Raw genomic sequence first — 27,967 nt, forward strand, 5'->3', positions numbered from 1 at the left:
GTGCTTTGCTTGTGCTTTTGTGTTTGCATGCCCTTAGTTTCATTTATCAAAATCTGATCCTCTGCATCCTCATTATAAAAAAAATCAATTTCATCGGAAACATGGACCTGATCATCCATTAGCAATGAACTCCTTTAGACTTTGCATTATGTTGCCCGCCAGGAGTAAATAAAGCCTTTCTAGTGAAATGAATCAGAGAGAAGTGACCGAGAAGCAGATTATGGGAAAGTGGCCTTCTATATAAGGAACAATAACAGAAAGGTTATAGGTAATACTCTAACACAAGAGACAGTACCAATTATTTTGAATATAAGTTAATATTTAGCATTGTAAGGACACAGTAGCACCCTCAAAGTGTTTAAAGATAGTATATAATCTGTTTTTTGCTAACACACCTGCCAAAGCTGTAGGCGGTTTTCGAGTTGTCTGTTTGTACCTTTTGTAATATATTAATTTCCCCGCCAGGATTTATTCCTAATTTCACTAAAATATCGACATGGATGACGTGATTAGATTTTGTTGGTTGAAGTTCGAGGTCAATGTGACCTCACCAAGGCGTTTTGTCCATAACTCAAGAACTCATACGCTAATAATTACTTATTGATTTTAAATCAAATTTCCAATTGGATGAACATGTTTCAAGCCTGTTCCTTACTTCTTTAACTCTTCATCCATCAACATTTTATTTTAGTATGAGTTTGAATATTTCATCCTGACACATCTTGATGTTTAAAAAAAATGCATAACAATGTTTTCATTTAATCTGGTGACTATGTTTACTACATTATGAGTGAGAGGTAAGTCTTTTTTTACAGATCTCTCATCCAATCATCGTCAACTTCATTTCATTTGTCATTTAAAAAAACAACTTTTTATGCATGTACATCTTAAATGATTTTAAATATGCTGTAACACTGTGATTATGGAACTAATACTTGTAGCAGTACACAGACCTGGACCAAATAGTCTGACTAAATATGCCCGTAAACTCTTATCTGAGTAACCCTATTTGTATCTCAAATTATGATTCTGTATTTCCAATCGATATGTTTGTTTGTTTTTTAAATACATGAATGATTTCAAAAGTCAAATTTGACTCAGGTCTGGCATTATGTACTCACTCACTGTTTATGCAGAAACCTTAGAAAATGCTATATTTTTTTAGTGACTGTCAGTCTCATTCTTTGAGAACTAAAACAAACTCTTATTAAGGAAAAGAATAATTTCCTTTGATTAATGTCAAACTTTGAGAAGTGTCACACTGCAATTTCTATTTACACATGCATTAAGTCGGTTTTCCAGGGTTTGGAAACTTTGTAAAACATGAAAGAAATGTCCTTTGACATACCTTTTCAAGTGGGAAAGTACAAATTTGAGAGGATCTTAAACATATGACATCCATATAGTGAAGGCCACAATAAATGTTGGTTTACTGTCAGCTGATAAGATACATTGTTTTAATATGAAACCAAGCCAAGACAAAAATGCATGTGTTTCAATAGGGAAAGATAGTAGGCCTACAATGTGAATGTAATGGGCAACATGTACCTTCAGGACACCATTTACTTTGACCTTTTTGCTAACTTGACACCTTATCATCTCACGTTGATTTCCTGTGTATGTGTGTGTGGAACCACAGCGAGCATGCCCAGTGAGACAGAGTCGGCGAACACGGAGAATCACAACGGAGAGGATAAAAAATCGCCCTGCTGTGGACCGCTGTGGTGAGTGTGACATATTGGGGCAATACAAGAGTATTGTACAGGCAATAGATCCAGAGGCTGTTATACATTAATATGTGTGTTTAAACACAAATGCACATTTTGTTGACCTTAATTTAAATCTGCGTAATTTGTATTCCCCCCAGTCAAAAAATATCTAAGTCAAAGTTCAGGTTAGTACCCTGGTACTGTATGAGAGTGCATGGCATATGCATTCTTCATTCAATCAATTCAACTCATCCTGCATGGGTCATTTTACCTCGTGTTTTAATTGTTCCAATCCTCAATGTTTTGATCTAATATTTTGCGATTCATGTCATATATCTAACCCATCATTGTAATTTCTGATCTCACTACAGTTTCCTTTTGTTTTCCCCCTTTACGTAACTTCAATCCATCCAAGACCTTTACGTAAACAGCTTTTTTCCTCTTTTACTAATTGTAAAACTGTGCTTCCATGTTATTTCACCACATCTAACTGTATATTTAAGAAACATGTAATTATCAAATATATATACATATGTTAAGTCCAAAGCCAGAAGAGTTGATTCCAAAATATGTGAAATTCAAGGAAATTCTTATTAGACTTATTGGTCTTATTTCTAAACCTAACTCTTCTGAAAATGGACCCAACTATTCTGACCATTAATTTTAAAGTTGTAATATCTTTCTGTCAGTCGTCAGTGGAGGCGGTGGAACCGTTTCTGCCGCAGAAAGAGTCGAACAGCCGTGAAATCTGTGACGTTTTATTGGCTGGTGATCCTCTTGGTGTTCCTCAACACTCTCACCATCGCCTCTGAGCACTACAACCAGCCAGACTGGCTGACGGAAGTACAGGGTATCTTCATTTTGATATTTTCTGTTCTTTTTGGTTGTAGAACATGTATTCAGGTCAGTTCTTTTAAAAACTTGGCTGAACTACAAGATGTCTGATAATTGTATCCCCTTCTCCTTAGATGTAGCCAACAAAGTTCTCCTGGCGATGTTCACGTTGGAGATGCTGGTGAAGATGTACAGTTTGGGCCTGCAGGCATACTTTGTGTCCCTATTTAACCGCTTTGACTGTTTCGTGGTGTGCGGAGGCATCGTAGAGACCATCCTGGTGGAGCTGGCCGTCATGTCTCCGCTGGGTATCTCTGTATTCCGTTGCGTACGACTTCTAAGGATCTTTAAAGTCACACGGTAAGCAGAACTTATCGGTCTTTCCTCTGATATCAACAGGGATACTCACTTGTAAAGGTTGCAAATTGGACCAGGATTGACTTCCACACTTGTTGTGATGTCAAAAGTCTTGCTTGTAGTCTCACCCCTCCAAAACTGATTTCAAATGAGCACAGAGAAACTTTGCAGATTCAGCTGATTCGTTTCAGTTTGTGTGTGTGTCTGTCCTTCGTTAACTCATATATTTCTTCTTCTCCAGTCATTGGGCGTCTCTCAGTAACCTGGTGGCATCTCTGCTAAACTCCATGAAGTCCATCGCCTCCCTGTTGCTGCTGCTCTTTCTCTTCATCATTATTTTCTCCCTGCTCGGCATGCAGCTATTTGGGGGAAGGTTCAATTTTGACGAGACTGTGACCAAAAGGAGCACGTTTGATAACTTCCCCCAGGCCCTGCTCACTGTGTTCCAGGTGAGTGTTCGACTTTACTCCGTTTGATTGGCAAATTGTAACATCCGCTCACAGCGTCTGAGGTTTCTCTCCCTCGGCACGCTTTCTCAGTCTCAATCCTTAGTCTCTTAGTCGTTCTCCATGTGAGTTCATATTTGCATCATGGTGGACAGTTTCTTCACTGGGTATTAGAATCAATGATTTAAATGGTTTGAACTGCATATCATGTTTGCCAGATCTTGACAGGAGAAGACTGGAATACAGTGATGTATGACGGCATCATGGCGTACGGTGGACACGCCTCTTCTGGAATGGTGGTCTGCATTTACTTCATCATTCTCTTCATCTGCGGAAACTGTATCCTACAAACGCTAACACTTGTTTGGTAGTTGATTGTTCCATGTTCCTTAATCCCAGATGCGTCTTTAATTGTTGGTCAGTGTTTCCTCTTTAAGTCACATTTCGAGACATCCTGCTGAATGTTTTCTTGGCCATCGCTGTTGATAACCTGGCAGACGCAGAGAGCCTCAATACAGCACAGAAGGAGGAAGAGGAGGCCAAGAAGAGGAAGAATAGCATCAAGTACAGTGACATATTTCATGTTTTATTGTTTGTGTAGATCTTTGTCACATTTGAACTTTCTATTGGCAGAGAAAACGGAGTTCCGCCTGGTTAGTCACTCTGTTTGATCTGTCTCTCACAGAGAAGCAAGCATAGACAAGAAGAGAGTTGCTATAATAGACATCAAGGATGGAGATACCAAGGTAAATTCTACTCTACAATTGTTTTTTGAACAAGTTTTTATCTCAGTCATTTTGTATTTATTTAATGCTTAATCTAACTGCAGGAGCCAGCAGAGGCTTTGCTGGAGGAGGACAAGGAGACGTATCCTGCCATCAACACTCCAGGTATAATTAACTTGTCTTTAGTAAAACTGGGATCTAAAATGAATCCATCCAAGTTTATTGTGTTTATTTGTAGCTTAGTGATTAAATATGATTTGCAAGATTCAGCAAGATACATTATAATAATAATTCACATTATTGGCAGACGATGAATAGCAAATGTTTTAATAAATCAAAGAATTTCAATCAAAACTGAGAAAAAGAAACAAAAATGAACTGACAGTGAAAATATTGATCAAAAAGACACATTACATTAAAACTGCACATTCATCTGAATTGTATCAGCCTTCTAAAAACAGCTGACCGGGGAGTAAAGAGTTTAAAGCGGTAAATGTTAAAATGGCATAGACATGTGGTTTCTTCCAGTTGCCATGATCATCCGCGGTGAAAGTACATATATAACTGAAGGATCGTTTTCATGTTCAGGGGGATTAAAATGAGTTTTGTTTCCCAGCAGGTGGCGATGAAGAAGATAATGAAAACCTTCCAGAAGTCCCGTTGGGGCCCCGCCCCCTGAGGCTGTCTGAACTCACCATCAAAGAAAAGACTCTGCCCATCCCAACGGGAAGCGCTTTCTTCATCTTCAGCAGCACTAACCCGTGAGTCTCACATGCCGATAAATATTTATAACAGAAACTACTCTGATGTATTCTAAAGCAGCGGCAGGAAGCTCAAATGTAAGATGTGTCACTCAACCAACCTTGTTGTTACCCTCACTTTCTGCTGTAGGTTTCGTGTGTTCTGCCATAAACTGATCAACCATCATATCTTCACCAATCTCATCCTGGTCTTCATCATGCTCAGCTCCGTCTCTCTGGCTGCTGAGGACCCCATTCGCAACTTCTCTGCTCGCAATACCGTACGTAGAAAACCACCTGGACTTTAGTTAATAACTGTCCCATAAGGCTATCCCACATCTTTTAAACAATGTAACAGTAGTTGATAATCAGCCTTTATCCCAGCAGATATTTTGACACGAGACAGTAGAAAAAGCAAAGATGTAATTAATAAAATCATGATTGCTGAGTTCGCTTTTGCTGCTTCAATTTCAAGGTCCATGGTTGCCATGAAAAGTATTTTCTGGTCAGGAAGCCTTGATAAGAGTTGGTTGAGATTATCTAGAGGCCAAGGAAAGGTGCTGCAATGCTTCCTTTCTAATGTCCTTCAGCGTAGGCTACACTGGACCATCGTAGAAAGGAAATGGGATAATGCCAAACCACAATTCTTTGCAGCAGCATCATTTAAAATGAATGCAGACCAACGTCAATAACACCCACCATCATATAATTACGTAGCCAAGCAAAGTGCAGCCATTATGTATAAACACCAGGGTTATCCTGTTCCTTGTCATTATTAGGGTTTCTTTTTTACCATTGGACTGCAGCCATACTATGTCATACTATCATGGCTTTTTTTGGACCGATAAAAGTACTTTATCTTATAAAGACACCATAATTGAAAATGTAAAAATGTCTGCTGTGAAAAAGGCCAATAGAAAGCATGATTTTTCTAATTACACTCAATTAACATTGACATTTTACCACCTGCCTCAGTAGATACACAATAGCAACCCACAATTATGTTAGAGATTTTAACCAGTGCATGTTACGTAAGACAGTTGTCCTGTTTGGATTTTTTTCTAAAAAAGCCACAACAAATTATTTTCTCCCCTACTAACCAATATAGATCACTGCAACACAATACTGTATCAGAATCTTGCCTTGTCCATCTGTGTTAAATGATATAAATACTGAATGTTATTGTGCTGTCTTGGAATTACTTGATGACTTGAACTTGTGCATTGCCTCTTGCAGATACTTGGTTATTTTGACTATGCTTTCACCGCAATCTTTACTGTTGAGATCCTGTTGAAGGTAAATGAGATTTGTGCTGTGTTGTGCTGTACTGAGTAGAGCTTCAGTAACCCTGCGTGCTTATGTCACTCTGATTGCCTCCTCAGATCCTAGGCTATGCAGACTATGTCTTCACTAGTATGTTTACATTTGAGATCCTTATTAAGGTAAACAATAACAAATAGTTGCGCTGACTCAGCAACAACCCACCACTTCCAAGCTTGCCGCATACATCCTCCCTCCCTTCATTTTTGTCTCTATAATTTTTGTGCAAAATGGCCTCCTGCTTGTCTTGTTGTCATGGCGCCAATAGGTTAAAGTGGAGATCATACGTTTTGTCAGATATTACTTTGTCTGTCAGTCACTGTCAATCACGGCCCACTTTCCCTCTTCATCCTCGACCAGTTTATGGACCAGTGGCTCTCCAGAGTATAACTATTTGTTTGGCTCAAATATAACAGTTTTTTCAAACTTTTTGAAGATTAATAATCACGTTTATACAATTTTTTGGAAAAACAAACTTGTTTTTGATTTTTAATTAGAATGTAATTGGAAATATTCTGCACTGTGGAGAGATGAACTCGAACTTGAACTAACATCAAGCTTTATATCCAACTGCCTGATTGCATACTGTATGCACACATCTGATCGTTTTTCCATGTATCTTATTTATTAATGCACCACTAAATAATGTCCAAATAAAGACATCCTATCCCAAATCAGGAACCATTTTCATTAAGTTTGCTGTTAGATTTAAAATCCCCTGCCCCTTTGCTCGCTGCATGCCTGCACCAGGTAAATCTCAAGTATTATGGCTTGAGCCTAAAGTTCAATCAGGAAAGGATTGAAGGCTTAATCTGCACCGGAAATGAGTGCAGTGGCTTTTAAATGATGTTCCTCGTGCACTGTCTGAACATTATGTGTTGTATATTGTCTTTCTATTTGTGTGTGTGTGTATGTGTGTGCACTACAAAAGCACGCATCTGATTTTAGTATTTGGAAATGTGAATCCAACACTTAAATGTATTTAAATTGTAAAATAATGAACCAAAAATATAATATATATTCATACTGCTCGAACCTATAAGGACCTACACAATATTAGAGGTACTAATCTGTGTATGTGTGTGCTTGCCCTAATTACATAACATGGATTAACAGCTCAATGTAAATGCAGGATCATGAGCTGCTAATCAAATTATATTGTTTATTGTTGTCATAAACACTAATGTTTGAAATGCAAAATCAAGGGAATATATATATCCTTTTAGTCACTCACAAAATGTTCTTTGGAAAATGCACACTGTAATTAGTTTTTACATAACAGGTCCTTGATATAGTAATAACAGTCATTCAAATCCCATTTCAGCCTGACTTGAAGCCACCCCTTGTACACTTTGGTGTGTGTGTGTTGTCCTCTTTAATCCTGACTGTTGTTCCTTCCTTGTCCAGATGACAGCGTTCGGAGCTTTTCTTCACAAAGGGGCGTTCTGTAGAAACTACTTCAACCTTTTAGACCTGCTGGTCGTTGGCGTGTCTCTAGTATCCTTCGGCATTCAGTATGTATCTTTAAATTCTATTTTAAATGTTGAAATGTCATTGAGCAAATGTGTGGCATTTTTTGCCATGACATGTGTTGCTGTTTGTTCCGCTTGTAGCAGAGCAGAAAGGAATGTCAACATTGCCTAAAATCACTAAGCTGAATCCCCTGGTGTTTTTTTCTGTCTCATTTAGGTCCTCTGCTATCTCAGTTGTGAAGATTCTCCGTGTTTTGAGAGTCCTTCGTCCACTCAGGGCCATCAACAGAGCCAAGGGACTAAAGGTCAGAATGAAAATAACAACACGCTACAATGTGTGTTAGGGATGTCACGAGAACCCACACTTTCGTACCAGGTAGATGCCAATATTTCGAAGACATGATAGTACCCATTTTTTTACGGAACCATGGGAACTGTAGTACCTGGAAGTACAGACACATTCCAAGCCCAATGGAACGATAATGGGACAATAGAAAATGTGTTTGGGGGCAGGGATCTTACTATAAATGCATATAGGGTATGCATATTTTTTCCCCTGATAATTTTACATTGGGAACAACACATTTGTATTAAAATGGGAATTTTAGATCTCGTTAACTTCAGCTTTTAGCAGCTGGTGAATGGAGAGTAACATTGTGGTGCATTAAGGCGGTGTTTAAACGGGAACGAAACGGGTTGTATCTGCTACTTTTCTCTTGCGTATAGCCCGTTCGTTCACACGAGGCCGTAACGGAACCGCGGAAACGGACCCCGCAAATGATAACGGGTCCCAAGGTGGATAGATCTGCAACCGGAACGCTCTGGGGGGCCAAACTGCTCAGTGTGTACGCCCTGATAATTTCCTGATAACGATGAAGCCATAGCCCCACCTCTCCCCACCTCTGCTGCTCACTGCTGTAGCATGGTCAGTAGCTACTGTCAGTAGCTACTGCTACTGCTACTGACCATGCTACAGATGTTAGTGCAAAATCTACAGCTCCTCTACCACAACCATCAGCAACAAGTGGACATGGAGAATTACATGAACTACATGTTGCTAAATCCACCGTGGGGCATGAACAGAAGGGCAACCATGGCAACCATGCTCGGGGGTCTTCTTCGCTGCTTTTGGTGTATTTTGTGGCAGAAGTTATTATGCCACTTACAGGCCCGGCATATGTACTCCAGCGTTTCCAGTGGTCTCGGACACGTTAAATGAGCCGAATGCGTGTGAACGGAAGACTTTTTTGAGAACGAATTCGGTGCGTAAATGCAAACGTTCCCGTGTAAATGGGGTCTAAAGCGCTATTCAATAAAAGTGAGAATTGGGTGAGAAAATTACAACATTGTCATGATGTGTTTACCGAAGTCTTCGAGCTGTGGAGGTGTTATAAACAGCAATATGAACTAAAGAATGCAATTCCTGAAGAAATTACTAGTGGGAATGCTTTATGCTGAAAAGCTGACGCTGAATTGCTATGCTGAAATGTAATGTGTAAGAAGAATGTGAAGAATTTAGATTGAAATGATACATGAACACTGGGGGCCTAAACGTGTGATAAGAGAAGAAAATAAAGTAAAAAGGCTTGGAAAAGCAGCAGAATATTTGTACTGAAAACTTTTGAACTAACTTGATGGCGAATGATCTGTCGAAATGCAACGGCATTTGATGACATCCCATAATACGCTTCGATGCGTTGATGGCTGCATCGTTACCAAACCTGTGAAGTTGTGGGCCGTTTGGAGCATTTTCACTGAAGTTATGAGAAAACCGTGTTTCACGGTGAGCATTGTGTTGCCATGGCAACGGCATTTGAAGAAATCTCAAAACTGTCCTGTAGATGTCTTCACGGCTGGACTGTTAGCACACATGTGAAGTTTGAGCACTTTTTGAAAATGTTCATAGGAGTTATAGCGACATCATCTTTTATGGCGAGGGATGCGCTTCCATGGAAACGGCATATGGTGAGATCTCAGATTTGGCGTAGAGCTGTTGAGGCATGGACCGGTGATATACAAGTGAAGATTGGGGGACGATCGGACCGTGTCCATTGGACTTACAGCAACATCGTGTTTCATGGCGAGTGATCTGTCGCCATGGCAACGACATTTGATTACACCCCATGATAAGCTTAGATGTGTGGATGGCTGCATCGTTACCAAATCTGTGAAGTTTTGGGCCGTTTGGAGCATTTTCACTGAAGTTATGAGAAAACCGTGTTTCATGGCGAGCCTTGTGTTACCATGGCAACAGCAATTGAAGAAATCTCAAAACCCTCACGTAGATGTCATCACGGCTGGACTGTTAGCACACATATGAAGTTTGAGTACTTTTTGAACATTTTCATATGAGTTAATGTAAAGCGACATCGTCTTTTATGGCGAGGGATGCGTTTCCATGGAAACGGCATATGATGACACCCCATAATTGACGTAGAGCTGTTGAGGGCAGGACCATTAACTATTATCTGAAGTCTGCTGCTCTGAGCATGTCAGTTGGAGTTATGACATCATCGTGTTCCATGACACAGGTGTTTATATTTGAGCTAACGAGGTGTCCAGAGATCAAAGGTTTCCATTGTTCTGAATGACAGATAAACCTCTTACATGTGAACGTTTTGTGGAAGAACCGTAACAGATATCGGTGAAATTTCAAAGCGTGAAGCATCTCAAGGACCTTGAGTATCTGAAGTGTGCTTTTTGTGTACTTTCGGGTCAATAATGTGGCCTTTTTGGCAGATTAACTAAAGGTGTGCGGCTGCTGCTGTGAGGAAATATCAGCCTGAAATTACAATGGGCTTTAATGGAGACATGTTGAAAGTTGTTGTCACTTCATGCCCTCAAGAGGCATTTTGTTTAATTATTTTTGCTTAATTATTTGTCATTTTTCAAGCTACGAGATGTTTGTCATGAAAAATTATGTCTCAGGAATGTAGGGTTTGGGAATTATGGCAGTTTAAAAAGAAATATGAAGGCAAATTTCAAACTGTCCTCCACTCTAACTCTGACATCACGTACTCTGCCTTAACGAGCTGCGCAATGTTAAAGTTAAAATGTTAAAAATGTGATGAATTATGGGCTATATTTCGGGAATTATGAAAGTTATGAATGAGAAAAGTAATGGCCATCGATTCCCGACTGAGCTGAACGTTTTGATGTTTGAACGGAGTTTCTGTGATGTGGAATGTGGGAGAAGAAGAGGGCCAAAATAACAGGCGGAATAATAAAGAATTTTGTGCGTAGAAGAACAGATAGTTGGAATGCTGTTAATAGCATTCCCACTAAATTAGATATTAGAGCGATAATTGTGAGCTATTTCTGTTTGTATGCGAAAATTAATGGAGTGTATGTTGAAGTGCAAGGGATGTATTTTTTGTTTGATTTTAACGTGGTAATGAATTCGTATCAGGAATCCTGGAATGTCACTGGTACTAGATTACTGCTACTACTAGTATTACGCAATCAACAACTACATTTCTGGTATCGTGACAACCCCAGTGTGTGTATCTGTATGTGTGTGTGCATCTTAGCTGATGATACAGTGCTTTGTATTCCTACTAACAGTGTAGAACTGTGTGTCCTTTGCAGCACGTGGTCCAGTGTGTGTTTGTGGCCATCAGGACCATCGGCAACATCATGATCGTCACCACGCTGCTGCAATTCATGTTCGCCTGTATCGGAGTGCAGCTCTTTAAGGTAGAGTCAAACAATGGAAAGAGAGATCGAGGTTAACAACGGAATCCACAGACACCGACTTTCTCTGTTGTTCTTTTTCCCAGGGTAAATTTTATCGTTGCGCCGATGATGCAAAGTCCAGCCCAGAAGAATGCAAGTGAGTTGTTGTTTTTTTCTAAATGGTTTCCAACTTTGGTCATTCGCCTACATGACTGTGTCTACGTCAGTGCATACTTGTGGTTGCTTTAATATTACATTTTTGACAGAGGTAACTACATTCTCTTCAACAACGGGGACACAGCGCTGCCCATGGTGAAGGAGAGGATCTGGTACAACAGCGACTTCAACTTTGACAATGTCCTCATGGCCATGATGGCTCTTTTCACCGTCTCCACTTTCGAAGGATGGCCCACGTAAGTAGTTCTGTCTTTATGAAGTAGGTTTGATTATGAATAAGAAAACGAATGGCAAGATAACTATAATGTTACTATTTCATAATCCTTCACCTTTATGTATGCCTGAATGAACCCACAATATTCATAAAAACCCAAATAAAAAATGAAACAATACAGCCAAGTCAATATTGTCTTTAATTTCCCTATTTTGTGAGTATGAATGTGCTTGAAGTACATTATATAGTATCTTTAAGATAGCTTTTTTCCATGGATAAGGAGTGTCCATTGTCTTTTGTGTCCCTGCAGTCTGCTCTACAAGGCCATTGACTCTCACAAGGAGAACATGGGTCCGATCTACAACTACCGCATCGAGATCTCCATCTTTTTCATCATCTACATCATCATCATCGCCTTCTTCATGATGAACATCTTTGTCGGTTTCGTCATTGTTACCTTTCAGGAGCAAGGGGAGAAGGAGTACAAGAACTGTGAGCTCGATAAGAACCAGGTAAGAGGAAGCTATCACTCTTTGTAATGGTGCCTTTTAAATGTAGTAGGAAAAAGATGATCTTAACTAAATGGATCCGGCTAAATAATAGTGCTTCTTTTCATCATTTAAATGTTTCTTCTTTAAAAGATGGAGAATATTAGAAATGGTACATTTCTGCTTTAGTTCCACTTGACCATGAGTCTGTTTGTTTGTCTGTCACCACCGCAGCGTCAGTGCGTGGAATATGCTCTTAAAGCTCGTCCTCTGCGCCGCTACATACCCAAAAACCCTTACCAGTACAAGTTCTGGTATGTGGTCAACTCTACTGGCTTTGAGTACGTCATGTTTGTCCTAATCATCCTCAACACCTTGTGTCTGGCCATTCAGGTAACTAATATTACGTTTTAATACTTAAAATACCTAAGTGTCAACCGTGTAAATGTGTTAATGATTTTTTTGTAGCAATAGATATCATAACCTTTTTTCCCAATAATTATTGCAGACCGTTTACACAGTGTATGTCAATTTAAATATCATGATACTCTTGAAATGCACTACCTGTATTATTAGTAAATATTTTGTTATATTTTTGATCAGTTTGTGTGCCTGTCTTTTTCCAGCACCATGGTCAGTCTCATCTGTTTAACTATGCCATGGACATCCTCAACATGGTCTTCACAGGGGTTTTCACTGTGGAGATGATCCTCAAACTCATCGCCTTTAAACCCAGAGTAAGTCTACTTTCTTCTCATCTCATCTCTTCTATCCAATTATGTGCCAAACTTCCATTAGTTTCTTAAAACATCTTATTTAGAGTTTTTTCTTAAGAGCTCCCTTTATTTTGAAGCTGTAAAAAGGTTCAAGTGAGAGGTTTTATCTGAAAGCCCTGCCCTTTACTTTTAACCCCACCCTCAAACTCTTCCTGTCCTGGGCTCTGAGCCACGCTCGAGCCTGTGACTCCTCCTCCATATTACTCCTTATTGTCCCCTTCCATTTACTCCTCACCCTAACCTCTTAACCTCCTATATTTCCCACATCCCCCTCCTCTCCGGCCTTCCCCTCTCCCCCTGCTGGCTGTGCATGCTGCCATAATCAGGGCTATGTTGGGGACGCCTGGAACGTCTTTGATGCTCTGGTCGTGATTGGAAGTGTAGTCGACATCATACTGAGCCAGGTAGAGAGACAATAGCATGACCAACTGTCATTCCCTCTTCCTGCTTTAACCATTACAGCCGCCATGCTCTGTTTTTTCCGCCCTGCACATCTTTCATCCTTTCCTTCCTTCCTTCCTTCCTTCCTTCCTTCCTTCCTTCCTTCCTTCCTTCCTTCCTTCCTTCCTTCCTTCCTGTCTTAATGTTCTTATCTTTTTGGGTTGGCTTGAACCCATTTCTGCTCATGATTCAACTCATGAATCTGTTGTCTTTGCCTTTCTTGAGGTTGATGAGCACCATAGACCGAATACATTCGTATTAGCTTGGAACCTTTCTATCAGCTACCTGTGCATTAAATGGCAAAACATTCATTATATTAAAGCCACTATTCCATATGAATTATATTGGGTTAAATTGTATGGTTTTAAGTATATGGTAGCCCTTTTTGTCAGCCTGACACTGCATCAGTTGGAATAAATCACTTTGAAATGAAATATTCATGATGTTGGTTCATTTATAAAACAGAGCGGCAAAGCTTTGAAAACACTATTTCTTGAAATGAAACAAGTTAATACTCTCAGATTTGACTTTCAACCTCACTTTTTAAAATCTAATCACAACTTTTTTATGTTCTTCTCTTTCTATCTTTCAAAATCCTCTTCTTTGGCCTTTTCTTTCATGCTCTGTTGTCTCTCTCTTCTTTTCTGTGTCTTTGTTGCTCGTGCTTGCAGAACTATTTTGCTGATGCATGGAACACGTTTGATGCCTTAATTGTTGTGGGTAGCGTGGTTGACATTGCCCTCACTGAGATCAATGTAAGTAATCACTTATAACTCATTCACCCCCTTCTTGAATGAGGGCCTTTAGCTCAGGGCTCCTGCGCTCCCAGCTAGAGGACCTTTCTCAAGCATTAGAGTTGCATTCAAATGACAACGTTCTTGTTTTATGCCTAATCTGTTCATAACCATCCAACATTCGTCATATATGACCACATTTCAATGATAAAGTTGTGATTACTAACGCTGTTGAAGTATAACCCCATCATTTTGTTTATTATGAGAACAATTAAGCTCCTTTCAACATTAAATACATTTTTTTAATTGTCTTACTTGAATTTGGAACTGTTGTCTTTGAATGCAGCTCAAAATCATGTGATAATTTTGTTAGCTGTTCCTCCTTTATTTCTGCGAGACTGCTACATCAAAGCCACTCTGACTGTATTCTTGTTTGCAGCTGCTGTTAACACTGACTTAATGCTTGCTGCAGTTTTATTTTCCAAATGAATATGTTTGGTTTTCCAGTTTGTCTCTCACTTTGAATGAAGGAAAACCAGGACTTAAATATGTATACAAGTGCAAGTGAAGAGAGGGGTTGAACAGCTAAGGTGGGGGGAATAATGTGATTGGGAATGAGAACAGTTGCAGGTGTGTAACCGTGATGCTATGGGGTCCAAAAGTACTATTCCCTTCTGACTTTCATTGAGAAAGATGCCTGTAAATCCACATTTTCGTGAGATAAATAAACCTCTCAGAACGAAGACTTCAATAGCCCTCATTTAAATCATTAGCTAATTCAAGTCTTAAATGCACTAATAGCAGAACAAGTGTCCTCCTCAAACTCTGTATCCATTTCCTTTGATAAACTGCAAAGGACGTAACAGGCTGCTCAGGAACACTAGAAGGACAAAGTCTACAACTAAGTCCGATCCTAACAAGAAGTCTAGGGGGCATCGGAGCTAGGGCTGCTCGATTATGGCAAAAATCATAATCTCGATTATTTGGGTCAATAATTGTAATTGCGATTATTAAATGCGATTATTCATTGACTTTGAAAACATCCATTTATTGTACTTTAAAACAAATACAAATAATAATTTGAACTTTTGAACTGTTGAATTATATGTCCAGGGTAATCAACTGAAAAACCAATACAAAATAAAATGATAAATGTTGAACTACAATTTAAAACCAAATAAAAATGTTTTGGCCACCATGGCAAATGCTGGTAGGGCTGCTCATGTCATCTCTTAAAGATTTTTTGCAAGAAACACCAGCCTGTTTACATGGTCTGGTTTCAGAGATGAGCGCAGGCAGGTGACAATATTGCCACCTGTACTGAAGACTAGGATCTTGATTATTTGGGTCAATAATTGATATCACGATTATTAAAAACGATTATCCATTTACTTTGAAAACATCAATTTATTGGAGAAAAATTATAAAAATAAAATAAAAAAAGTAATAATAAAAAGATCATCGTTTTATTTCAATGACGTTGTTTTCGTAATCGTTGCAAGCCATAATCGTAATCGCGATTAAATTACGATTAATTGAGCAGCCCTAATCGGAGCCAGACATGTTGACAGTAGTAATGTGAAAACAGGACAAATAATTTCAGCATATTCCCATAATGTGCTTATTTTTCTATTTCAACAGCTACTGTAATCACTAAGGCAGTATAGAGTACCAGGGTTTTGTCTAAACCAGGTAACAGGAGCACTGTGCCGTCTTACTTTCGGCGTGCACCCTCATACCAAAATGCAGATGTTCCTTGTTAAATTTGAAAGTCATGCGAGAAAACAATATTTCTGTATGTATTCTGTATTATTACTCAAGAAATATCAAAATCGTGTCGAATACACCGTCAGATGGCATAGACAGCTTTGTTCAGTTGGTTTGCCGGTGGACGAGTGGCAGGCAGAAGCTTACACTTAAACTGTGATTTGTGAATCAGACGTTTCTTTTACTGTCCTTTTTTCTGTAGAGGAAGTAAAGAAACCGTAACACTGGATTTATTTGTTGTTTGAGGTGCAATATATGACTCAGCAGCTTTAAGACAAGAAGAAACTATTATTTTCTGATTCGCTAGTGCATTATCTTTGCCGGAAAGTGGGCGGGGCCATCATTTTGTCCGGAAGTGACGTTAGCGCCCTTATACTATATTTTTCTAAAAAAAACCTCTGGAGAACACATTTTCCTCTAACACTGAGTGCTTGCATTGCTGCATGTGTGGCGTCACTGCTGAGGATATGTTGTAAAGCTTTTGCATGAAAGGCTTCACGATGATGATGTTATGTTTGTGGCTTAAGTTGTAATGCTTTGTAGTTTATTAGGTGAAGGTGTAATATGTTGATTATTCGAAGGTATTGATGATATGTGTTTGATGCAGCATTGACTGGTGAATGATTCAGTGCTGTGAAGCTGGTTTGTGTAACTCGGATTAACTTTAGGCTTTTGGTTTCAAGTCGACAGCCATTCCAGTCGTCAAGGTGATAGTGGAGCCCGGGGTAAGGAAACGATGAAAGCCCCTCGCCATTCTGTGATCACCAAGAATCAAGATATCATTTGTGTCACTGTCGCTCACTTACTTATGAAAAACATTGAGACGCTTTATGGTGTCACTTATAGTTGTGTCATGGTTTGTGATCGAACTCTCAATGTTTGTTTGTTTTTAATCCACCTGGTTTGTTTCATTTTGGCTCCAGTTTCATGGTTTAATTGTTGTTGTTGAGACCACATCCTGTTTAGGCGCATGGCATGATGCAGACGTACAGAAAACACTGTTTGGTCTTTTTGTCTCATGTTTTCATTTCCACGTAGCTTGCCCAGGTGTTTGTTATCAGATTACCAACATGTTGTCAATAGGCTACTTTGAGTTTCTTGTCATTGGTCAATTGTAAGAACCCGATTACAGTTTGTCTTTTGTTTTTTTACTTTGGAATGCAGATTTGATGTCTGTTGCCTGTTTTGGTATCAGTTATACAGAATGAAATGTGCTGTATGTCCTACAGGTCTGTTGGTCACATCATTGTGTTCGAACACTGTTACTCTGCATGTGTATTGATTGTTGTCTTTGCGAAGATGCCAAAGATCACAAATGGAAAGATTTCTTCATAACCATTTTACACCACTTGTATGCTAGTATACTCAAACATGATGAATGAAAGGATGCCTGTATGTCTGACTGCATGAATGAGTGAGTGATACAGAGCTTTATCATTCTGTCTGTGTTTTAATGTTTTATCTATTTTCATCCCCTAATCTCTCCCAACCTCCTCCCGTTCAGAACACAGAGGACAGCGCTCGTATCTCCATCACCTTCTTCCGCCTGTTCAGAGTGATGCGATTGGTCAAACTTCTGAGCAGGGGGGAGGGCATCAGGACTCTGCTGTGGACCTTCATCAAGTCCTTCCAGGTGAGGAGGCAACATATGCAGCCTATAAACATCCCTCTTTAATCTTTAAAATGATTAATTCATCATATCAGAGAGAACTCTTGCTGTCATTGGTCTTTTTATGTCTAACTCTTTTTTTTTTGCCCGCTCAGGCTCTCCCCTATGTTGCACTCCTGATAGCCATGCTGTTCTTCATCTATGCTGTAATTGGGATGCAGGTAATATGATCTAAAGACTGTTTGTAACCATGCAGGATGTGCGTGCCCTGAGTGACTGTTTCCTTGTTTTTAATTTACCACCCTTTTATTATGCCTATGCGATATTGTTTTGGTTTGTTCGTGCATCAGTTCAACATCCAATTCTCGTGAAAGCCATGAAAGATTTGATTCTAATATTTTTAGACAAAAAAAACACATTTGGGTGGTCAAAGGTCATGGTCACTGCAAACCTTTAATATTATGTATTCACTATTCATCACATTTTTTAGATTGACAATGTAATGACATTTTGGAAAGACATGGATGAAGACTGCAGCTTGACTGGTTATTAGAGGCATTAGGACTGAAGTTGGAAAATTGTAAGACTATAGAGCAGACTGATGTTTCTTTTTTTAGGTGTTTGGAAAAATAGCCATGGTGGATGGGACACAAATCAACCGCAACAACAACTTTCAAACTTTTCCTCAAGCTGTCCTGATGCTCTTCAGGTGTGTAGCAATAAGCCATTATAAGTAACTGCATAAATAAATAAATACGTGTGGATAAAACCCCTCATTGTGCTTGTGTGTCGATGCTGTTCTTGTTCTGTTAGGTGTGCCACAGGAGAGGCCTGGCAGGAGATCATGCTGGCCTGTCTGCCGGGGAAACTGTGTGATCCAGAGTCGGAATACAACCAAGGAGAGGAGAGAACCTGCGGCAGCGGCTTCGCCATCATCTACTTCATCAGCTTCTACATGCTCTGTGCTTTCCTGGTAATCTTCAGACATTTCATTTTGTGCAGTAGAAGTCATGTTTGAGCAGGCACATTCCTGTATGAAATAAAATACCACAAGAAATGCGAAATATTGTTGCCTGTCCTGGTTTCAGATTATCAATCTGTTTGTTGCTGTCATCATGGATAACTTTGACTATCTGACCCGTGATTGGTCCATTCTGGGACCGCATCACCTTGATGAGTTCAAAAGGATCTGGTCTGAATACGACCCTGAAGCAAAGTGAGTGTTTTTGAAACCTTCGCCGACCCTAGTTTGAGAGAACTATGGCTGCAACTAACATCATTTTTCACTATCAACTATTTATTCATTTCTGACCAAAATTACTAATAATTGTATATTTAGAATGTCAGAAAATATCGAAAGACATCTCCATTGCAGTTTCTGAGTACGATGATAAAGTATCTCTAAATGTCCTGTTTTGTCTGCCTAAAACTCGAATATCTGCATTTAAAAAAATGATATATAAGGAGAACGAAAAGGACATTTTATACGAAAAATTTAGTTTCTGATCAATCGATTAATCAAAAAAGCGGATAATTTTTCTTTCAAATTTTTCTTTCAAAAATTTCAAATTTGTGTTTCAAATTATTTGATAAATCAAATAATCGTTGCAGTTCTATTATCAACAACATCTTTCCAATTACTAATCCTACAAAAAAGTATACCACTATTGAGGATTTGATACAGCACACATGGGATGATGATTGTTTGTCTCAGTTGTGTTGTGCCTAATAGTATTATGTATCTTGTTGCCAGGGGCAGGATTAAGCACCTTGACGTGGTGACTCTGCTCAGGAGGATCCAGCCTCCGCTGGGCTTTGGCAAGCTCTGTCCTCACAGAGTGGCCTGTAAGGTAGGTTTCCACGACAAAACACACTATGCACATGCATGACAATGATTATTGAGGGTGACAATAATACAAAATTCACATATAAATCCCTAGCTTTCATTTTACATGTGATCCAAATGGTATATCTGCATTTCTGTTGCAGCGTCTGGTGGCAATGAACATGCCCCTCAACAGTGACGGGACGGTCATGTTTAATGCCACCTTGTTCGCTCTAGTCCGCACTGCTCTCAAGATTAAAACCGAAGGTGAGTCTGCACCTTCAAGCTATCTGAGATTTTCAACAACTTATTTTTAAATATAGCAGAGAATCCTTCTATTTGCACTGGAACTAACGGGCGTGAAAGCTACTTGAGATTACAGCCAAGAAACCCCACTAAGTAAAGTACAATACTGTTTTTGAAACCTTCGCCGACAACTTTAAGGGAGTTAAAACTCTTCCGTGTTTGGTAGGGGAAAGGGAGAGAAACGTACAGAGTGGCCTAATAATAGATTTAATTTGTTAGCGCTTTTACAGGTGCTCAAAGACGCTTTACAGATATAGTAAAGGGAAAAGAAAAGGAAGGAACAACAAATAAATATATAGTTAAAGTTAAAGTCAAATAATACAAAAACAATCACACATTAAAAGCCAGATTGAAGAGGTGAGTGTTTGTAAGTTTTTTGAAGGTGGTGAGGTCAGTGCAGTATATTTTTGATTTATCTCCTTATGGGGCTGCAGTCTTGGATTTGATGATCTCATATTTAAGACATCAACTCTGAGATACCGCATGGAATATTTTTAATTAATATCTATCATGCTAGTTATGCCTTTTAATAAAGTAGTCCCCTATTCACAACTCTGTCTGAACTCCTTGTGATCATGAAGACATAATACAGTTAAACAATTTTCCACTGGAGGGAGCTAGAGATATTCAATGAAAGTTCGATTCCACGGCCTACAGAAAACATAACATTTGATAACTGCACTACAATTCAGTCGCAACATGTAGTTTGTGTTAACATAATCCCATCTTCATCCCATCCCATTACCATCAGGAATTGTGTTCATTATAACATTAAAAATCCTGATTTGTGTTGTGATCTTTGTGTGTGTTTGAGAGAGAGCTATAATTAATAGTTACCACTTAATAAACCAATGAATTGATAGCTTAGTGCTTTCAAACAAAGTGACCACCTTCTCTACCATTTTCAAGGTAACCTGGAGCAAGCCAATGAGGAGCTCAGAGCTGTGATAAAGAAGATCTGGAAGAGGACGAGCATGAAGCTGCTAGACCAAGTGGTGCCCCCAGCAGGCGGTCAGTGGTCCACACACACACACACACACACACACACACACACACACACACACACACACACACACACACACACACACACACACACACACACACACACACACACACACACACACACACACACACACACACACACACACACACACAAGCAGAGATCACAGTTATACAGAAATAATAATTTGCCTGTTACCATCGTTCACAGTAACCTCACGTGCCCCTCTCTTTCTCTGTACTGTTTTATCTATGGGCTCAGAACAGTCTCATAATACACACATGCACACAGAAGGATTCAAACTTGTATTTCCGGATCCACACTTGTGTTTTTCAATGCACACACAAATGTGTTCCGTTTCATATACATGTAAATAAAATCCAATTACAGAAAAAGGTTTTACATATGTATTTTTGAACCGCTGCACCTGCAAACACAAACCGCTTTCTGTGCACGGATCGCTGTGCATTCGTGTGTGGGTTTTTTGAGACTCCCCTGACGGTCAGCCGATTCGTACTTGTAATTTGTTCTATCTATAGTCAATCAGATGTCTCCATTCTAAGCCAATCACATGAGCGTGCCCCACGAGGGTATGATTTCTTGCGTTCATGACGTAGTGCTTCATGTACGCATTTTGCGCAGTCCAGTCAGCTCGCTAAACAGAGGGCGGAGCATCAGGTGATCATGCAGCAGCGTGTCTCCATCAGACTCAGCAGCTGATCTGATCACTCTCTCGCGTCCGGTTACACTTCACTCGCGTTTATGTCCATATCGATCAGATCCAGCTCTCCTAATCGGCCTTTATAGAGAGCACCGATCAAACTATTAATATCGGCCGATAATGACCGGCGGGGCTCCCCCCGTTGACAGGTCACTGTCTAGCACTGGCTTCGTAGTGCACTGATCGATTAGGCTAAGCTAACCTGTAGCTGCTCCCTCCACACTCACAACAACTTCATACAGACATAAACAGGGCTCTCAAGTTTTGAACAGAGTTCAGAGTGAGATTTTGGCAGCGGCGGGGCTTTGGGTGGGGACGGTGGTCTTATCTGATAAATGACACATAAATTCATACAAATAAAAACATATTTATTTCATTCTTAGTGAAGGGATGTGTGTGTGTGTTTTTTGTAGTAGGTGTTGGTGGCAACCCTCTCCGCGTCGGCATTAGAGTGAGGGAGCACTAGAACAAGTTGAGCTATTTTAGTGAGCCTCCCAAACTGGCTCAAACCGGTCACCTTTAAAAAAAGGAACCAAGAGACTCTATTACTCAAATGCTTTGCTTTTGATTTCAATTGATTATGTGTATGTCATGTGGTGCCAAATATTTCTTACCTTGCACTTGATTGAGGACATACTCCCCCAAAACTCCTCAACATTAAAGGTGGTGGGATCTTGGGGCATGGGGATATCCATCAGCTGATATTCCAGGAACTCCTCACACACCTTCAGTGTGAGAAAACGTTTTTAGAGAGTACTTGTCCATGGACAAGTGAGTTTGGAAATGTACTTGTCCGAATACATTTTTCACTTGTCCAGAATGGACAAAAATTGGGGCCACTGGAATCTTCTTCATCGTATTTTACATTTTCCCACGGTTTTTATGACACCGCTAACGTAAGTGAGAAGTGAGATTTTACTGCATCACACAAAGGGTTGGGTATCGTTTGGATTTTAACGATTCCGGTTCTGCTTTTCGATTCCGGTTATTTTCGGTTCCGGTTCTTTGAGAGGGTAAAAATAAGTCCCATGACAAACTGGGAGAAAAATATATTTATGAAAACATTAAGTCAAATCTGTATTCCTATTTACAAATCACATACTGTTTAATTTCTTACGGTTATTGAATACAATTATATAAAAATAATCTCTGCATTGTTTAGTTAGTTCTAAGTGGTGCCGTTTGAGAATGTACAATTGGCCCAGTCTCCTCTGATGTTACACTGCCTGTGAGACAGAGTCCAACCACACATGTCCAACACATAGGACATAACCTAATAATAATAATACATTATATTTATAGCCTATAGGCCTAGCGCTTTTCTACAACGCAAAGACGCTTGCACTCTTACACACGTCCTGCAATACACATGCTGCAGCTGCTCACTGTTTGTAAAAGTAAAGAAATAGTATTTTCATTTCCATAATGTACTTTCTATACCCTGCTTCATAAACAATACTGACATCCTGCTCCTCCGAGTCTGGGGGTCCGGGGATGTGAGGACAGCGCAAGGACAGACAGGGAGGTGTTAGGAATGGGTGAAGCAGGTAGGACTCAAATGCAGAATAACGAAAAGCGAGCTTTATTAAATAAATTAAAGCTGTGGCAAAAACAAGGCAGAATCCAAAATATCCAACACCAACGAGCAGCACAAGGAACACAGACCGTGGAATGACATGGAGGGGAAACAATGAACCGACATGGAACACAGGGGAAGACTAAATACACAGAAGGGTAATCACAGAACACGACACAGCTGGGCAGGGGAGGAGAAACACAAGGACAACAGGTGAACACAATCGGGTAATCAGGGAGGGAAACAGACAGAAAGCAGACAGGCAGGAAACGGGGGTGAACACTTTACACAATAAAACAGGAAACCCAAAGACAAGAAAAACACCAACACAGACAAAACTACAAACGTGACATAACCTGAGAATCGTGACAGAACCCCCCCCTCAAGGGACGGATCCCAGACGTCCCAAAAAAAGGTCCAGCAGGGTGGGTGGAGGGGGACCGGAGGGAGGACACATAACTAGGGCCAAGAAAGGGTGGGTGGAGGGGGTCCGGAGGGAGGACACATAACTAGGGCCAAGAAAGGGTGGGTGGAGGGGGTCTGGAGGACGGGTCTCGGGCGGACGGCCCGGGGGAAAGGCAGAGACCAAGGAGGGGGTCTCGGGCGGAAGGCCCGGGAGCAAGGCAGAGACCAAGGACGGGGTCTCGGGCGGAAGGCCCGGGGGCAAGGCAGAGACCAAGGAGGGGGTCTCAGGTGGAAGGCCTGGGGGCAAGGCAAAGTTCAAAATGGGGCGAAGGCCACAGCGGGCAAACTCAGGGGGCCGAGCATGAGGGCAAAAGCAGCGGCAGGAAGAGTCAGGGGGCCGGGCTCGAGGGCGAAGACCAGACAGCTCCGGAGGCCGGGCAGGACCCGGTGTCGGCCGAACAGGAACCGGAGCCAGTGGGACAGGCTTCGGCAGGATCCCCCACGGAAGAGGACCAGTAGTTGGCAGGACCCCCGGTGAGACAGGTGATGGTGGGGCCTCCAACGGAACAGGACAAGGGGTTGGCAGGACCCCCGGCAGAAGAGTAGTTGGCAGGACCCCCGGCAGGAGAGTAGTCGGCAGGACCTCCAACGGGACAGGACAAGGAGCTGGCAGGACCCCCGGCAGAAGAGCAGTCGGCGGGGCCTCCAACGGCACAGGACAAAGGGTTGGCAGGACCCCCGGCAGGAGAGCAGTCGGTGGGACCTCCAACGAGATGGGACAAGGAGCTGGCAGGACCCCCGGCAGGAGAGCAGACGGCGGTACCTCCAACGGGACGGGACAAAGGGTTGGCAGGACCCCCGGCAGGAGAGCAGTCGGTGGGACCTCCAACGAGATGGGACAAGGAGCTGGCAAGACCCCCGGCAGGAGAGCAGACGGCGGGACCTCCAACGGGACGGGACAAAGGGTTGGCAGGACCCCCGGCAGGAGAGTAGTCGGCGGGGCCTCCAACGGCACAGGACATAGGATTGGCAGGACCCCCGGCAGGAGAGTAGACGGCGGGACCTCCAACGGGACAGACATACGATTGGTAGGACCCCCGGCAGAGGAGTAGTCGACGGGGCCTCCAACGGGACAGGACATGGAGTTGGCAGGACCCCCAGCGGAACCTCCAACGGACCAGGACATTGGGTAGGGACTTGAGACGTGACTCGAGAGGGGAACTAGAGACGGAACTCCAGAGGGGACTAGAGGAGAGATTAGAGGAGGAACTAGAGGAGGAACCTCGAGAGGGGACTTGAGAGGGGAACTAGAGAGGGGACTCGAGGAGGGACTAGAGGAGGGACTAGAGGAGGGACTAGAGGAGGGAACTCGAGAGGGGACTGGAGACGTAACTAGAGGAGGGACTAGAGATGGGACTAGGGAATTGACTAGAGGCGGGACTTGAGTAGGGACTAGAGATGGAACTCGAGAGGTGACTCGAGAGGGGACTGGAGAGGGGACTCGAGAGGGAACTGGAGAAGGGACTAGAGAAGGGACTAGAGAAGGGACTAGAGAAGGGACTAGGAAAGTGACCTGAGGAGGGACTAGGGAAGGGACTAGAGAAAGGAATTGAGTAGGGACTAGAGAAGGGACTATGGCAGCTGGGACCAGGACTGGGGCCGGAACCATGGCTGCTGGGGCCGGAACCATGGCTGCTGGGACCGGCACTGGAGCCGGAGCCGCTGGAGTACGGGCTGGAATCCTGGCCTTGCATCTTCCAGAGACCTTTTGGAGGCTCCGTGGACCTCCAAACGCCAGACGGGTTCCTGAGAAAAGGTCTGAGGTTGGAACTGGAGCCGCTGGAACCGGAACAGAGGCCTGGACCATGGCTGTGTGGGCCAGGTAATCGAGCAAGGAAACATAGCTCTGCGGGCCAGTACTGGTGCATGGATCCATGGCTGTGGAAACCGGAACTGAAGTCGGGATCATGGCTGTTGGAGCACGGGCTGGAATCCTGGCCCTGCGTCTCCTAGAGGCTTTTTGGAGACTCTGTGGACCTTCAACAGGACAGTAGTTGGATCCCAGGAAAGGGTTAGAAGCTTGTGCCAATTCCTCAGGGCTACTTGAAAAGGTTTGTAGCCACTCCGGCAACAAGCTCCTGAGCCAGGGCTTGCGAGCAACCTCCCGGCGTGCCTCCTTCAAAGCAGCCTCTTTACCCCGTCTAGATGAGGCGTTCTTCCAGGTGTAAAAAATGTACTCCAGAGAATACCCAAGACATTCCGCCTGTGGGGCCAAAACATTGAAATCTGCTGAGTCCAAATTTGGTCGGTTCATTCTGTTAGGAATGGGTGAAGCAGGTAGGACTCAAATGCAGAACAACGAAAAGCGAGCTTTATTAAATAAATTAAAGCTGTGGCAAAAACAAGGCAGAATCCAAAATATCCAACACCAACGAGCAGCGCAAGGAACACAGACCGTGGAATAACATGGAGGGGAAACAATGAACCGACATGGAACACAGGGGAAGACTAGACTAAATACACAGAAGGGTAATCACAGAACACGACACAGCTGGGCAGGGGAGGAGAAACACAAGGACAACAGGTGAACACAATCGGGTAATCAGGGAGGGAAACAGACAGAAAGCAGACAGGCAGGAAACGGGGGTGAACACTTTACACAATAAAACCCAAAGACAAGAAAAACACCAACACAGACAAAACTACAAACGTGACATAACCTGAGAATCGTGACAGGAGGCTGCTTCACTTCATAAAGGAAATGGTGGTTAATATTAACAACACAGGAGTTAAAACGCTTAATAACCTTCATTACGTGTTAGAGAAAGAACATAAGAAAGTTTGACAAAGATAAGGCTGTTAAACGGGCAGCGGATCCGTTGTGTGTAGAAAGAGAGAGAGAGAGACTCTGAGCTGCACCGTGCAGCGATCAGCTGATACAGAGCATAGAGAGAGCTGCAGTCCACGGGGCTCGGCCTCGCCTCCTGTCCTCACAACTCTTATTAATCCCGGTACCGGAAAAATTGTTATTTGTTCCTACTCGGAACAGAGTGTTGCTTCCCAAGCCTGCCACTGTGCTACACTTCCCGCCCTGCTCCGCCCCCGTCTAACTGTACAGAAAGCGGCGAGTTGCATTTCCTTAGGAATCGACAAGCAGAACCGAAACTAACACTTCTAAACGAACAATGGCGGACACGTACAATTTGCGAATGAGTTCTGCCTTTTGTAAACTGAATGTATCAATCATTTGTCAATAAATCAGGTCGAAAAACGTCACTTGTCCGCCGGACAAGTCAATTGAAAGATCTACTTGTCCGATATTGTAAATACTACTTTTTCGCACACTGACCTTGTCCTGTTCCTCCGGCCCATGGAAAGGTAGTAGTTCCTGAAATCTAAAAAGAGCACCATGTGTAAAGAACTGATTAATGTATTCAATCAAAGTATTGAAATCCTGGAAAATGTTGAAACCCTTACCGGTCTATAAAGTATAGGGCAGAATGTCTAAATCCTACCCGGATACAGCCATGTTATTTTCTAATTGGCTGTTCGACAGCTTACATTCTTTTGATTGGTTGATGCGTGGCTACAGTGATTCTGTACTAGTTTGTTTACAAAATTGCGGCGCAACTTGGTGGGTGGTACCCTGGAAAGAAATCTCTGCGTGAGAAATACAAGGTGTGGCGTGTGAGCGTGTGAATGGAGTGGAATGCGTGTGTCTCACGCCAAATGCGTGAGACTTGAGAGCCCTGCATAAATAAAGCAGCTGTATTCGCCATACAGGAAACACACATTTAAAACGGTTTTGCCTGCCGTTTTTGTGTACACAAGCATTCATCAATGGTTTGGAAAGTGGCGCTGTACCTTAATAATATAAAGGCTTGTATTTGCGTGCATTTCCTGTTCGGAAAGTGGCGCTGTACTGAGAGTGGAAGGTGTCCTGAGATTAGCGCCTGCAGGCAGGCTCCATGGAGCTGTCAGCTCCGGACTGCGCAAAATGCGTACATGAAGCGCTACGTCATGAACGCAAGAAATCTACCCTCGTGGGGGCGCGCTCATGTGATTGGCTTATATTATAATTGAGGAGACATCTGATTGGCTATAGATAGAAATAATTACAAGTATGAATCGGCTGACCGTCAGGGGAGTCTCAAAAAACCCACACACGAATGCACAGCGATCCGTGCACAGAAAGCTGTTTGTGTTTGCAGGTTCAGAGGTTTTAAACGGAAAACAAATATGTGAGGATCAAACTATTTTCTGTATTTGGATTTTATTTACATGTATATGAAAAGGAACACATTTGTGTGTGCATTGAAAAACACAAGTGTGGATCCGGAAATACAAGTGTGAATCCTTTTGCGGATCATGAAATACAAGTGTGGATCCTTCTGTGCGCATGTGTGTATTATGAGCCCATATTTATCACTCTGTTGATTTGAATGCACACTGCTTCTCATTTGTATTTTCCCAACAATTAACAATAGCAACCTCACAGGTAAATATGATGGAAGTCACACAGGAAACTATTCTACATGAGTGTATGAATAGAGGGAGGAAGGATGTCAAACAACGGACATGCGTTTCCGTTGCAACAATGCAAATATATTCCATTCATTTCCATTAAATATGGACGTCACTGCTATATCT

At 41.8% G+C, this 27,967-nt stretch overlaps 1 protein-coding gene across 3 annotated transcripts in view; it reads left to right on the forward strand.

Annotated features, from left to right (window-relative positions):
- cacna1db (calcium channel, voltage-dependent, L type, alpha 1D subunit, b) overlaps positions 1–27,967 on the forward strand; it is a 120,657-nt gene that overhangs the window by 48,006 nt on the left and 44,684 nt on the right. The window contains exons 6-36 of one of the 3 annotated variants that reach the window (XM_071203822.1): positions 1,640–1,724; positions 1,868–1,894; positions 2,399–2,559; positions 2,678–2,903; positions 3,142–3,349; positions 3,565–3,685; positions 3,796–3,910; positions 4,032–4,092; positions 4,176–4,236; positions 4,688–4,832; positions 4,963–5,092; positions 6,048–6,107; positions 6,194–6,253; positions 7,539–7,645; positions 7,821–7,908; positions 11,192–11,299; positions 11,383–11,435; positions 11,545–11,691; positions 11,980–12,181; positions 12,392–12,550; positions 12,784–12,894; positions 13,260–13,337; positions 16,559–16,600; positions 17,380–17,508; positions 17,640–17,705; positions 18,102–18,193; positions 18,298–18,457; positions 18,573–18,700; positions 19,238–19,334; positions 19,474–19,576; positions 20,525–20,626. In XM_071203822.1, coding sequence (XP_071059923.1) covers positions 1,640–1,724; positions 1,868–1,894; positions 2,399–2,559; positions 2,678–2,903; positions 3,142–3,349; positions 3,565–3,685; positions 3,796–3,910; positions 4,032–4,092; positions 4,176–4,236; positions 4,688–4,832; positions 4,963–5,092; positions 6,048–6,107; positions 6,194–6,253; positions 7,539–7,645; positions 7,821–7,908; positions 11,192–11,299; positions 11,383–11,435; positions 11,545–11,691; positions 11,980–12,181; positions 12,392–12,550; positions 12,784–12,894; positions 13,260–13,337; positions 16,559–16,600; positions 17,380–17,508; positions 17,640–17,705; positions 18,102–18,193; positions 18,298–18,457; positions 18,573–18,700; positions 19,238–19,334; positions 19,474–19,576; positions 20,525–20,626 — 3,432 coding nt within the window. The remainder of the gene's footprint in view (positions 1–1,639; positions 1,725–1,867; positions 1,895–2,398; positions 2,560–2,677; positions 2,904–3,141; positions 3,350–3,564; positions 3,686–3,795; positions 3,911–4,031; positions 4,093–4,175; positions 4,237–4,687; positions 4,833–4,962; positions 5,093–6,047; positions 6,108–6,193; positions 6,254–7,538; positions 7,646–7,820; positions 7,909–11,191; positions 11,300–11,382; positions 11,436–11,544; positions 11,692–11,979; positions 12,182–12,391; positions 12,551–12,783; positions 12,895–13,259; positions 13,338–16,558; positions 16,601–17,379; positions 17,509–17,639; positions 17,706–18,101; positions 18,194–18,297; positions 18,458–18,572; positions 18,701–19,237; positions 19,335–19,473; positions 19,577–20,524; positions 20,627–27,967) is intronic. The other 2 variants (XM_034086964.2, XM_071203823.1) reach the window with 2 other exon arrangements.

The sequence above is a fragment of the Pseudochaenichthys georgianus genome, chromosome 7 (genome assembly GCF_902827115.2).
Source record: "Pseudochaenichthys georgianus chromosome 7, fPseGeo1.2, whole genome shotgun sequence".
Taxonomy (NCBI): Eukaryota; Metazoa; Chordata; class Actinopteri; order Perciformes; family Channichthyidae; genus Pseudochaenichthys; species Pseudochaenichthys georgianus.